The sequence below is a fragment of the Chironomus tepperi genome, unplaced genomic scaffold (genome assembly GCF_022539635.2).
Source record: "Chironomus tepperi strain 1889 unplaced genomic scaffold, CSIRO-AGI_Ctep_v1 contig_422, whole genome shotgun sequence".
Taxonomy (NCBI): domain Eukaryota; kingdom Metazoa; phylum Arthropoda; class Insecta; order Diptera; family Chironomidae; genus Chironomus; species Chironomus tepperi.
The window spans coordinates 685,627-697,789 of NW_027226544.1; the positions used below are offsets into that span (position 1 = coordinate 685,627).

The 12,163-nt window shown below is 31.4% G+C and overlaps 1 protein-coding gene across 3 annotated transcripts in view; it reads right to left on the reverse strand.

Annotated features, from left to right (window-relative positions):
• Positions 1 to 357: 357 nt before the first annotated feature.
• The window catches only part of LOC139097453 (short neuropeptide F-like), a 30,095-nt gene continuing 18,289 nt past the window's right edge, over positions 358 to 12,163 (reverse strand). The window contains exons 3-7 of one of the 3 annotated variants that reach the window (XM_070649306.1): positions 6,474 to 6,581; positions 6,259 to 6,407; positions 5,753 to 5,860; positions 5,583 to 5,687; positions 358 to 4,402 (exon numbers count right to left, since the gene is read on the reverse strand). In XM_070649306.1, the coding sequence (XP_070505407.1) occupies positions 4,367 to 4,402; positions 5,583 to 5,687; positions 5,753 to 5,860; positions 6,259 to 6,407; positions 6,474 to 6,564 (489 nt within the window). In that variant the 5' untranslated portion in view covers positions 6,565 to 6,581 and the 3' untranslated portion in view covers positions 358 to 4,366. Of the gene's footprint in view, positions 4,403 to 5,582; positions 5,688 to 5,752; positions 5,861 to 6,258; positions 6,408 to 6,473; positions 6,619 to 12,163 lie in introns of all 3 variants that reach the window. The other 2 variants (XM_070649307.1, XM_070649305.1) reach the window with 2 other exon arrangements.

Sequence of the window (12,163 nt, forward strand, 5' to 3'; positions counted from 1 at the left end):
GCATGGCTCGAAAGTTCTGCTTTATCTAGCTTTAGCCATTAATCAAGGATTCGGCCATGAACCATGAACCGTGGATTCCCGGCATTTTAGACTCGCAGGTCTGCAGTATTCGGTCGTTCCTTATAGTTTGTCCAAGGATTGTCCAAAGCTTCAGTTTTGGACGAACATTATTTAAAGCATTTAGTGTGGATGGAAACCTGAAAATTCAAAATATATTCACAAAATATATTAAAAATCACATGGAAGTATTTCATTTTTCATATTCATCTCAAATTATCCTTTATTTCATCATTGTTATTTTCATTAATATAATTATTATTAACTAATTGATGCATGTTGTTGTAATATAACCGTCAAATTTGTCTTTTTTCTTTATATATTTTTTTTGTTATTTAACGATACATAGCATTTTTTCAATAATTTTATGAATGTCTCATTGTATGTACATTAAAATTGTGTATTTATATTGAATAATATATAAACTTTCTCAGTGCATTTTAATTTCTTTTCATTTCAGAGACAACAACATTAGAATGTTTAATTTATTTATATATTTTTGCCAAGAAGAGAATCTTTTGAATATTTTTTTTGGTTTTATTAAATTGGAAGTAGAGGAAATTTAATTTTATGCATGTATTGAGCGCATTTTTAAGGGAAAAAAGATTTGTGAACATTAAAAATTGTTAATTTTTATACAATATATTTTTGGTATTTAAGTTCAATTTTCTAATGAGAAAAAGGAACTTTACCGAGCAACAAATGAATTTTGTGGTGGTTGTCAAGATGGTGCTGAATAATATTACATTTTTAACAATGAAGATTAAGATTTTAACCTCAAAATTTTCAAATTTCCATGTGATCTTAGATCTGAGTTCGAAGTCGACTATAAACTTAATAGAAATCGAGATGACTTAAGTCGACTTTTTCATCCAAAATCCGAATCGACTTTGAGCTATGCTTTTTTTTACGAAATTTTATATATATGAAAATATAGCCAATATAACCTCAAATTTAGTATTAAGTTTCAAATCTAGCAAAAGGAATAAGACTTTAATCTATCTGAATAGCACAAATCCAGCACAAATCAAGGCTCAGGCACCCATCTAACAATTGTCCAATTTTGCAATCTACAATTTTCACAATTTGTTGATGAGTGAATGAGCCTTTACACTATTTGGAAAAGGCCGGCGTGACTCTGACTTGGCATGTCGAATTCGGTTTAAATCCGACAACATGTCAAATTCACACTGGTTTGGTGCCAGATTCGGTTTAAATCCAGAAGCATGTCAAAGTCAATCTACTCAGATGCTGGATTTGTGATCGTTTAACCGACTTGTGCTATTTGAGTTAGATTATTACAGTGGCAGACAATCTTCTTTTGTACTACGGCACATCTTAGTAGTAAGTCCCAACGGAACCTCACTAGTTTACTGCGGCACATAGGTTACCCACCTCTGCTTTATTTTGAGAACTTCATTCTAGTAAAACATTGAAAAAATCCCAAATATGTATATCACAACTTCATAGATTTTTGACTTAACCTCAAAGTGTCACCAACTTTAATTTCAACAAACTGTAACAGCCACCATGTGACAACCCTCACAATCCTATTGTTACTCGTCAATATAAATGTTTTTTTTTGTTGTTCTATGATTGAAAATAGAGTTGCACTTACGAATTAATTGTTTTCCACACAATTGTCTTTTATATATTTTTGATCCTAATACTGTCCCATTAGGAGAATTTTATTTTAAAATATTTTAATAAAATTTCTTACTGTTAAGCACATCCAGAAGAATTTCTCTTACTTTATAATTAAAATGCTTGATTGATGGGCGAAAAAACTGAGAGAAAAAGCTTTAATTTCAATGAATTTTCATCATTTTTTTATAACTTTACATTTTACGAGAAAGAGAAAATATTTTTTTTATTTCTTTTTTTTTCATTTTCCATTCATTTTATTCATTAATATAAAGAATTACAAAGAACTTTGTTTTTATGATGTGTGAATGTTGAAGATGTCTTTTAATTAAACCTTGCGGTATTTAGTAAAATTGTATATTGTTAAGTGGTAATAACATGATGACATTTATTCCTGTTGTTGTTCCTATGTGTTGTGTTTTGTAATGGCTTTATTCGACAGTTGTGTCACAGTTTTTAGTACTTGATTTGAATAAACATTGAAAATTAGTATGAAATTCAAAATTCTACTTTGGATATCCAATGGATTCAATTTAATATCAAATAAAAATCATTAAAAAAATGTTCCAAATTCAACAAAAAAAAAATCCAAACTTCCAAAGGAAAATTAACAAAATTCTGATCAATAATTCGACTAATCCCAAAAATCCATGATGAGCTTCCCACTTATTTATTGAATTCTCTCCAGAACAGCACAAAAGCGACGTTTTCACCATAAATATGGATCTAAAATAGCCGTCACGGCAATTATGCTTCTTTCCGCTAATACAGCAACGTACCGAAGCTTCAGCAGACACGCTGTGCTGTTTGGGTCTCAAAATTCATTTAACAATAGCATTGACGACTATTTTGGCATCTATTGATGTAATTTTTAGTCATAAAAATTCTTCAAAAACCATCTCCAGAACCATCAATAACTATGTATAACAATTTTCAGCACTGTTCAACAAGTATTTAATTTTCAGCGTGTTTACTAAATGCCTGAATATTTTCTAGAAATTTTCTATGGCTCTAAACTATAGAAAATCGTTGAAAATATCTGTCTACCTTTTTAACCACAAGCGACTTAATAAACTCAAATCATATTTGTGTAGTAGTCTGATATGAAGATGCCTAGTAAGATTCATGAATTTTCATGAATAAACTTGAAAATATATTTAATAATTTTAAGAAATTTTAGGAATTCTTAAAGAAATTTAATATTATTTTTTAGCAAAGCTCGAAGACGACTTGAATTTTATGTGGAGTAGATTTGAATTCTACATGGTGTATACATTTTACATGAAGTTTAGTCGACTCTGGTCAACCTTTTCATAAGAATTAAGAGTCAATTTCTAGCTTTATTCATCGTCCAAAAATATTCTTGACCAATAAAATGATTGTCATTCTAGTTAATGTTTAACTCAAGTTTAACTTGATAAAATAATATTATATCCAAAAAAAATCATCAAAGCAATATAATTTCTAAAAATTAAGGATTCTGAATCAATACTCTACAGAGAATTATTTTTGGGTAATACATCGCAACATCTTTTTGTACAAAATGTTTACCTTTTTTAAGAATTTATATAAATTTGCTTATGCTGATTCCCTAAATTTCTGAGCATTTATTATGAAAATAGAATAAATAACATCTAAATGTTATTCTTTTTGTTTTTGAATCATTATGAACGCCGACGAAAAATGAATTTCCTTGAAGAATTATGGAATAGAACTAAAATGCTTCAGGGAAGTCAATTAATAGATTTTTGGGAAATGTTACCCCGATGTTATACATAGCATAATTGATTCACAGAATAGTTTGAATAAATTTTTCTATTTTGAAAATTCCTGGAATAATTAAACCTTTAGGAATTTTTGAAAATTCAAATTTAAAAATTCTGAAGAACAAAACTAGGTTGATGTCAATAAATGAGCCTTATAAGATTGAATCATATCCTTTTGCACCAAAATCCTATCAGACAATAAGCATATTCACTTGACTCAATCAATATAATTAAGCTTGTTCAATTTTGAGAGCATAATCATGAGCTTACTCCCCGTCTGCTTAAAAAACCATAAATTAACATTATTCATTACATAAACTGTATAATCATGCAACCATCCTGTGACGCAACTGTTGAACACCACCCTAACAATTGACTTATGTACTTTTACATACTCATTTACTTAACAATGACTAATTACCAAGATAAACTTTCTCACTTTATATTTTCATTTAAAAAAAATGGAATTAAAAACTTTTTGTTAAAAAAAATTAAAATTACAAACGAAAAGAATACTTAAAAGGAACTTCCTTTGCGCTGCATTTGTGTATGATTGCTAAGCTTAAAGGTATTAATTACATTTGCATATTCCTCATATACATGTTAAGCACCAAAAAATGGAACATAAATTTTTTACCGACATCAACACAATAGAGCTATAAATTAAATGAAAAATTTTTCACATGACGACGAGCTGCTGCTGCTGTTGATGTTAGTTTCTCGCTTTTTCTTCATGCATTCACATAGTTTTTTGTGTTCTTTTTTTCTCTTTTTTTTATTTTACTAATTTGCTTTAATTGTTTTTAATTTCCTTGTGTATGTTTTGAGAGTATGAGTTTTGCAAACTTAAGCCAGGATGAGGGAAAGTTTGGTGATTGTATTGTTGATGATAATGCTTCTTAATTGGTTTCGTCAGCTCGATTTTGATCATTAACCTGAGTTGGAATAGAAAATAGTTTAGAAAAATATTATTAGTTATGATTTTGGCTATTTGAGGTTGCTTGGATGTTAGATGAAGCTCTATGAGAGCATGAATAGACACATTATGACTGATTTGCTACATATTAAAGACATTTTAGCAGTTTATACTAATCAAATCCATCAAAAAACAGAATTTGGCATTTTCCAACCCCTTAAACCTGACTAAAACACCATCACACCCAAATTCCTTCATATCACTTCCTCACAACCCCTTAAAACAATTCCTTAACAAAATTGCACATTCAAAACTTTTCCTTATTGCAATAAAAATCTTCCGAAGTAGCAATATCTTCAACTTTATCCTATAAAAGTCCATCAGATTCATTTAAAATTCATAAGTTTTTTCTAGAAAATCTCAACTTAAATGAAAAACTGTTGTTTAAATTGTAATTTAAGCTATGACTTATCTATCCTTATCATACAATTATGCTTTTACTGCTTATATTTATCGTTGCACCTTTGTTTCATTAGAAAATGCAAACATACGTTCACGGGTATGGAGGAGATAGAGTGTATGGATGGGGTTATGTAATTGTTTGGTATTGTCGATGTGAAGCTTGAATTCTTGGTTTGCATTGTTGATTAACTGTGTGAATTGGTATTTGACTTGATGAATTTTCCTGGATGTCTGTGAATTCAGATTGATTCGAATTTACAATGTTTTCCAGAAAACGCGACCGTTTTTGGGATAATGTCTGTATTATGGTCTGATAGAGACTCCAAGATGCTAAACTTGGGTGTCCAGACCCCAACGGAGAACCCTCCACATTGGATTCCTGCAAATTCTGGTTTTGCGTCCCTTAATAAGCCAAAATATTTAGCAAATTTGCATCCCTAACACCATCCATACAAACTACCACATAACAAGCTCGAAAACCAGTAAAAGTTCACAATTTAATCAAATAAAGGATAGATAAACTTTCCATACCAATTCAACATTGGACAATTTCCCTCGTTGACAGTCTTTTAACACTTTAAGATGCATAAAAAGTTTATATTGCTAAGGAAAATGCATCAACATCTTCATATTTTTCAACAACACCCATAAATATACAACGTAAAAGTTTTTTGTGTCATAAAATTAACTGCATGCTGCATTTAAAAATTAAATATTCATGAAAAATATTTACTTACTTCATTGTCAAGCATGGAGGAGTCGCGTTTGCCAAAGCGGAGACGTACTGATGGCGTTCTTTGTGCCTTTCTACTGAGTGGTTCATTACCGTAAAGCATCGCCTCCTGTTAAATAGTCACAATTAATTGCTTATTATAAGACAGACAATATAGAAGAACAGGATATTTACCTCATTAAGTAACGACATTAATGGATCATTTCTCCTTCCGAATCTCAGTCGCATTGATGGTGATCTAATTGATTTCTGCTCAATTTCATTATCGATTTCATTATCCTGCTATTATATTCGATGTATGTTGTTACATGTACATGAAAAAATACAAAGTATGGGAGAAAAAATTATTTCAAGTTAAGTGAGCAATTAAATGAGTTTTTGGGAGGTAATTTTGGATTAGCGCGGTTTTCTTGGTTAAGTTTTGCTTGTCTTGAACAGTTTTCATCAGAATTGCTTTAAATTTCTGATTAAGGCTCACCATAAACTTGTCATTTGATCCTATAACAATATTAAGCCTTAAAATGGCATAAAGCTCATTTTGGCAGCAATTTAGAAGCCTAACGGAGTCGGAATCCACATGTACTCCGCTCTGACTTCAAGCTTCTCGGGTCCAACACCAAACAATTCTTTCAATCAAGAAAATCACGCTCAACAGATACAAAATAACATAAATTACATACCCGTAATGGAACATCCGGATCGCTTCGTCTACCAAAACGCAACCTCATTGATGGTGACCTTACACCTTTACGTTCCATTGTATGATCGAGGGATAATGGCTCGGCATATTCTCTATTTAGCAAATATTCGTAGAAGGCTTTAACAGAAGCTACACGAGTGAGAGAAAAAAAATTGAGTCAAATCTAGTTAAGTGAAAATAATTGAAAGGACTTACAGTCATCGCTTGCTTGAGCTGCGGAAGTAATGACGTCATATGATGACACAACCAAAACTAGACTGATAGCTACCAAACCAAGTTGATTCATGATTTTATATTGTTTTTCTATTGTGGTTTTGTTAATTAAATGAATAAGAAGAGTCTGTAATTAAAAAAAATTGAAGGATTATTATCATGTGCTGAATAGATGAATAAATATAATGGAAAAATGAGAACCATAAATTTTATTTGATATTGCGTGTTAAATGTCGATAAATCATTTTCGCAGGCTATTGTTATTCTGATTTTCAAATTATCTCGCAAGTGAGGAGGAGGATTTGTAACTAAAACAGCCCAAGGAAACTATGTGTTATCGTGAAGCTTCAAATCCTTCTTGGAAAAATATAAAATGTCAAATTATTCATCATTTCTTACTGTGAACTTTGATTGAAGGCTTAATATGTTTTTAGACCAAGTTGAAAATGCCACAATTATGCGGTCATGTGTTTAGTGATGATCTTGACATATTAAGGCAAATTAAACAAATGCCTGGACAAATGTCATGTTTCTGAGTATTCATAAAGTCAATTAATCACAGCCTGTTTTATTCGGGTTTATCAGAACAGCCGATCCAATCGCTTAATTGTTGATCCAGCAAACATGAACCCACAATGACTCTGACATGGACATGGTACCGGAATTATAACGAGTCTGGAAACAAGTTAGAGTCACGTCGGCCTATAGTTGGATTTTACATCGATTTTTCATAGCTTGTTCCAACATGATGCCGGAATCAAACCAAGTCAAAGTCGTGGTAGGAGCATGAATCAGTTAATCGATCAAAAAACAGTCGTGACTTTGGAAAAATGCAGGAATCAAGCCAAACCTGAAACGATACAAAATCAGAGTCACGCCTGACGCTAGTATCGAATTTTGGATTGACTAACCGACTTGTACTATTCGGATTAAGACCCTAACTGTTCGAAAATGCCTAAAAGTTCATAAAATTCATACATTTTATTGACATTTACCCGGTCTTTCAAACATTTTGTAAGAACAAATTTACTATCTAACAAGCCGTTGTAAAGTTTGCTTCTTTTTAATGCAACATCTCGAGGCTATTAAAAATTTGTTAACCTTTTTCTAATCAAAATTAACAAATCCAATCGATACTTCAATAATAGTATGTTTTAATTAAGCAACAGATTGTTGAGCGGATGTTGATGGTTAATTAGCACACAAAAGGAGAGGTTTTAATAATCAGGATGAATATATTTACAAATATAATATTGTCTAGTGAAATGTTTTGACATTTAGGCTAGATTATTAGGATTTTGTGAAGAAAAACTTTTTTGAGGTTAATGAACAGCATCGATGACGATATTTGAAGTTGGTTATTTTGGTATGAGTCTTAAAAAGTTGAAATATTTCAATTAAAAATCTCAATGTTATCAATTTGTTTTGATGAAAAATCTAAATCGATTCCATCACCGTCTCAATGATCTCGCGACATTCTCTCGAGAAAGGATATAAAAATGGAAATTGAAAAGGAGATTGCAAAGAATAAATTGAATCTCGATGTCACATGGTCAACAGTGGAAGAAGAAATTGAAAAAAAGTCGTCGTGTGATAATTCCATTATTAATTCGAATTGGTTGACTAGTGGCAGGTAATTATCGATTAATTTGCTTTTTAATCTCATTCGTTTAATTTCAATTTAAATGGTTTTTTTAAACAATGTTTTAAAGATGAAATTGAATAAGACATTGTTGCTTGATATTCAGGAGTTGGAATCTATGAATGGTTATTGTCCCGTACTTTACAAGACGAAGAAATTGGTCAAAATCAAGCTCTATATCAACTTATCTCTGGATTTGGACTAGATTTGATGAAATCTTGTCTCAAGCATGCCTCAAGATAGAGTTAAGTCGGACTGGCACCGAATTTTCGGCAGTTTTAACGCGTTGCGCATTTCGTGTGTTTAGCTCAATAGGATTTCCAACAATTTGACGGTAGTGTGTCGCGTCACACAGGTTGCTCACCACTGATCTAGACATTGAATAATCCTGAATTTCATGAATTAGTTTGCATAAAATTCCAAAAAATCTCACGATAAAAAAAGTAACATTACTATCAACTCTTGATTCCATATGCTTGAACAACAATCCTTGCGAATAAATAATTTTTGAATAAAAAAAAACTTTGTAGGCCGATTAATTTACATAATGTTATAATGGTATAACTGGGCATCAACAACATGTGCGATATTGACCCAGAATATAAAAAAGCATTTTCCTGCCTTTTTCTTTTGAAAATAAAAAAATATTCGGAACATTTGTGTCATTTTGTCGTGCGTTCATAAAGGTGCTTAAGTTGGGGATGTGAATAAATCTGAAAATTATGGATGTGCCGGATAAAAACGTGAATAATTTTTTTCGATGTGAATACTGAGAGATGTGATGGTATTTTAACCAGATTTTGGTATGCAACAGTCAGTGATGGAAGTTGAACAATTAACAAAAGATGCCTCAAAGCTAATCTGGACAGAAAAAAGCATGCTCTTTGCCTGTTAGGGGGCTGTTTTAACGGTAAAACGCAAAGTTGCCTAGACGACGTAGTGACGGTTGATTTCGACTTATTTGACCTTAACCCAAAACCGGTAGATTTCAAAGGAGTACAAGAAAAATCCTTTTAATAAAAGAAATCTCAAGAAAATGATACAAAACTCATTCAACTATAAAAAAACAATCCAAAGACAACAAAGTTTCAATGATTGTCACCTGAAGCCGCTCAAATTATCCCACTTCAATTTAAAAATGTCAATTATTTGACTACTTTTTATTCTCTTATTTAACCCTTTGATTTTATCACGTTTAATATTGCGTCATTAACAATTTTTTCTGATCAAAAACATTCAACAAGTTATGAGAAAAAATCCTTCAAGCTCTTTGATCATCCTGTTAATAATAAAAGCTGTTCAAATTTTTTTTTTGTTTTAAAACTGATTAATAAAGAATTTTTCTTCATCAAACTTAATTTAAATATTTTATCGACATTAAACGTATTAAATTACAGTCAGTAATTAATCTCATCACTTTCGTGACGCTCAAAGAATAATGAAAAATGATATTTGATTAACACTTCATTTTTTTTTGTTGAAAATTAATACTCGATTGATGATTAATGGATTATGTAATGGTGAGACACCTTCACTGGGCGTAATCGACTTATTATCATAACAATTAATTTCTCTGAATGTTGAAATTAATTTTGTTAAATGTTCCGTCCGTCAAACAATTGATGAAACATTAAGTAAACATTTACGGACAGAAAACTGAAAATGATGTTGATTGAAAAATAAGGTGAAGGACGGCAGAGTTAGGAGGGGTTGATTTTGGCATGGCTTTGAATAGAAAGTGTGTTTAGGGTTAATTTGGTGCCGGCAAACAGAATGAAAATTAATGAACATTTAGCTAAATTATCGAGCTTGAAGTCGATAAAGGATTTGTGTTGTCAAGTCGACTGTACTGACCTCAACAGACAAGGAGCATGCTCATTTAAGTGAGTATACTCATTGTCAGTTAAGGTTACCGAGTTGCCTTCGAACTCTGTTAAATTGTGACCTAAATCAGTCCACTTAGTCATCCCAATCGATTCCCCCATAAACACATCACCTATCAGCATGAATAAGACTATCAATTTAATTGATTAAAAGCTCAAATATGAATTATTAAATTGATCCAAAATGTCTCAACTGTCAAACTCAAACAAATTCATTTTATTTCAAAGAATATCATGAGGAAATTAGTTCCAATTTTTTCGAATAAAAGTTTCATTACATATTTGCACAAACCATTAAAAATGTGACTTCAAATATTTACATGTGACGATGACTATGTTTGTGACATTTTATACGCTTTACTACAATTTATACTTTCACTTTATTGCCATTCATTTCGTGGAAAATATGCTGTTTTCCTCATCATTTTATTACATTTACTCCACTTGTTGCTTGATACTTATCATTATGGAGTGGAATATAGGGGAAATAAATTGGAATGTTTTATTGCCGTTTTGTAAACTTGTGAGACTATTGAAAATGTATGAAACAGAGAATTGGGTAGCTTCGCTAAGACTCGTACCACTTAGCTTAGACTCGTCATTGTTCGCTAAGACCCGTTACCCTTCGTTATCATCCGTTACTCTTCGCCAAGACCCGTTACCCTTTGTTAAGACCCGTTTCCCTTCGTTAAGACGCAAACTTGCTCTAACGTAACCGTGACGACTATTTTCTACCCATTCTTGCAGCAAAAAGCGCTGTTCGTCGCATTCTGTTGCTTAAAAACCATTCGTTCTCCATTGCACACTTTGCGGATTCTAACGATAATAATATCCTATATTTAATTCAATCATAAAGGCGGAACAAACGTGAAAATAGCTTTACATTAATCTACTCAGTTTTAAATCAAATGTTATGTTGAAAAACTAATTGGCAATTTTACATGAATGCGTTCCTGAATTTCACATCGATTGTTTTCATATTTCACAACTGATTAAACAGTTTGGCTTATTAAGGTTCAATATACTTGCAATACGTAGATCTACATATAATGCAGCAATTGCCTACACTTTCCTTATTAATGCATGCTATATTTGTTTCTAAAATGTAGCCACGAAATCATTAACTATAAAATATTCAATAATTTTATAGCTTATTTACGTCGAATGCACCTTCGATATGCTTTGTTCTTTAGTTTATGACGTAATTAAGCAAAAGCACGTCAGCAACTTTTTCTATTTGTAGCGAAAATTTTGTGTGCATTGGACATCTCTACTAACTTTCAGTGAATATTTTTTTATTTTTTGCTCTTCCTCTTCACGTTCCTCATAACATTAAATCTATAAATATGTTATGATGGTAATGAATGAGCGAATTTTCATAAAACTGACCTATTTCACCGTAACATTCTTTCATCCTTTTATGCAACAGAAAATTCCTCTTTCTTTTAACAGATAAAATTCTTTCGTGGGGTTGATCTTAAGATGATGTCTATGTTACTGTAATGCTCTATTATAGAAGGGTTCGTCCAAGACACTAAGGACTGCATTTTCTTCATTTTAAATGCGAACGCCTGCATTTTTGGTTGTATATTATAGTTCGTCCAAGACTGTAAGTCCACGATTATGCTAGATGTTCTCGAGACACTCCAATATAGGAGGGGTCGTCCAAGAACCTCAGGATTGCATTTTTAATGCGAATGCCTACAGTTTTTGGCTGTACATAAAAGTTCGTTCAAGTCTGCAAACGTGCAATCATTCTAGATGCTATATGCTAGACATCACATTTAAATACCCATTTCAACAGCTTCATCAGACGTTCTTCGTCTCATATAAATCCACTGAAGTTCACATAACATAATTCAAGCTCTGAAAACCCCACTAAATCTCATTCTCTTAACTAAAAATTCTCCAGTCCAAAATTATCTGTCTATTAAAAGAATTTTAAAAGGAATTATAGTGTGTAACATCCATATCCATTTTGAATAGATAACTTTATGACTTGACATGCTTTCAACATTACATCCATCCCACGAACAATAGAAAAAAAAATATCTGGTTGAAAAAAAAAAGTTTTTTAAATATTCTGACATTCTCAAGTGTATCATATGTCTATTGAGAATCAGAAGTTTATTTTTTGTTTTTTTGGT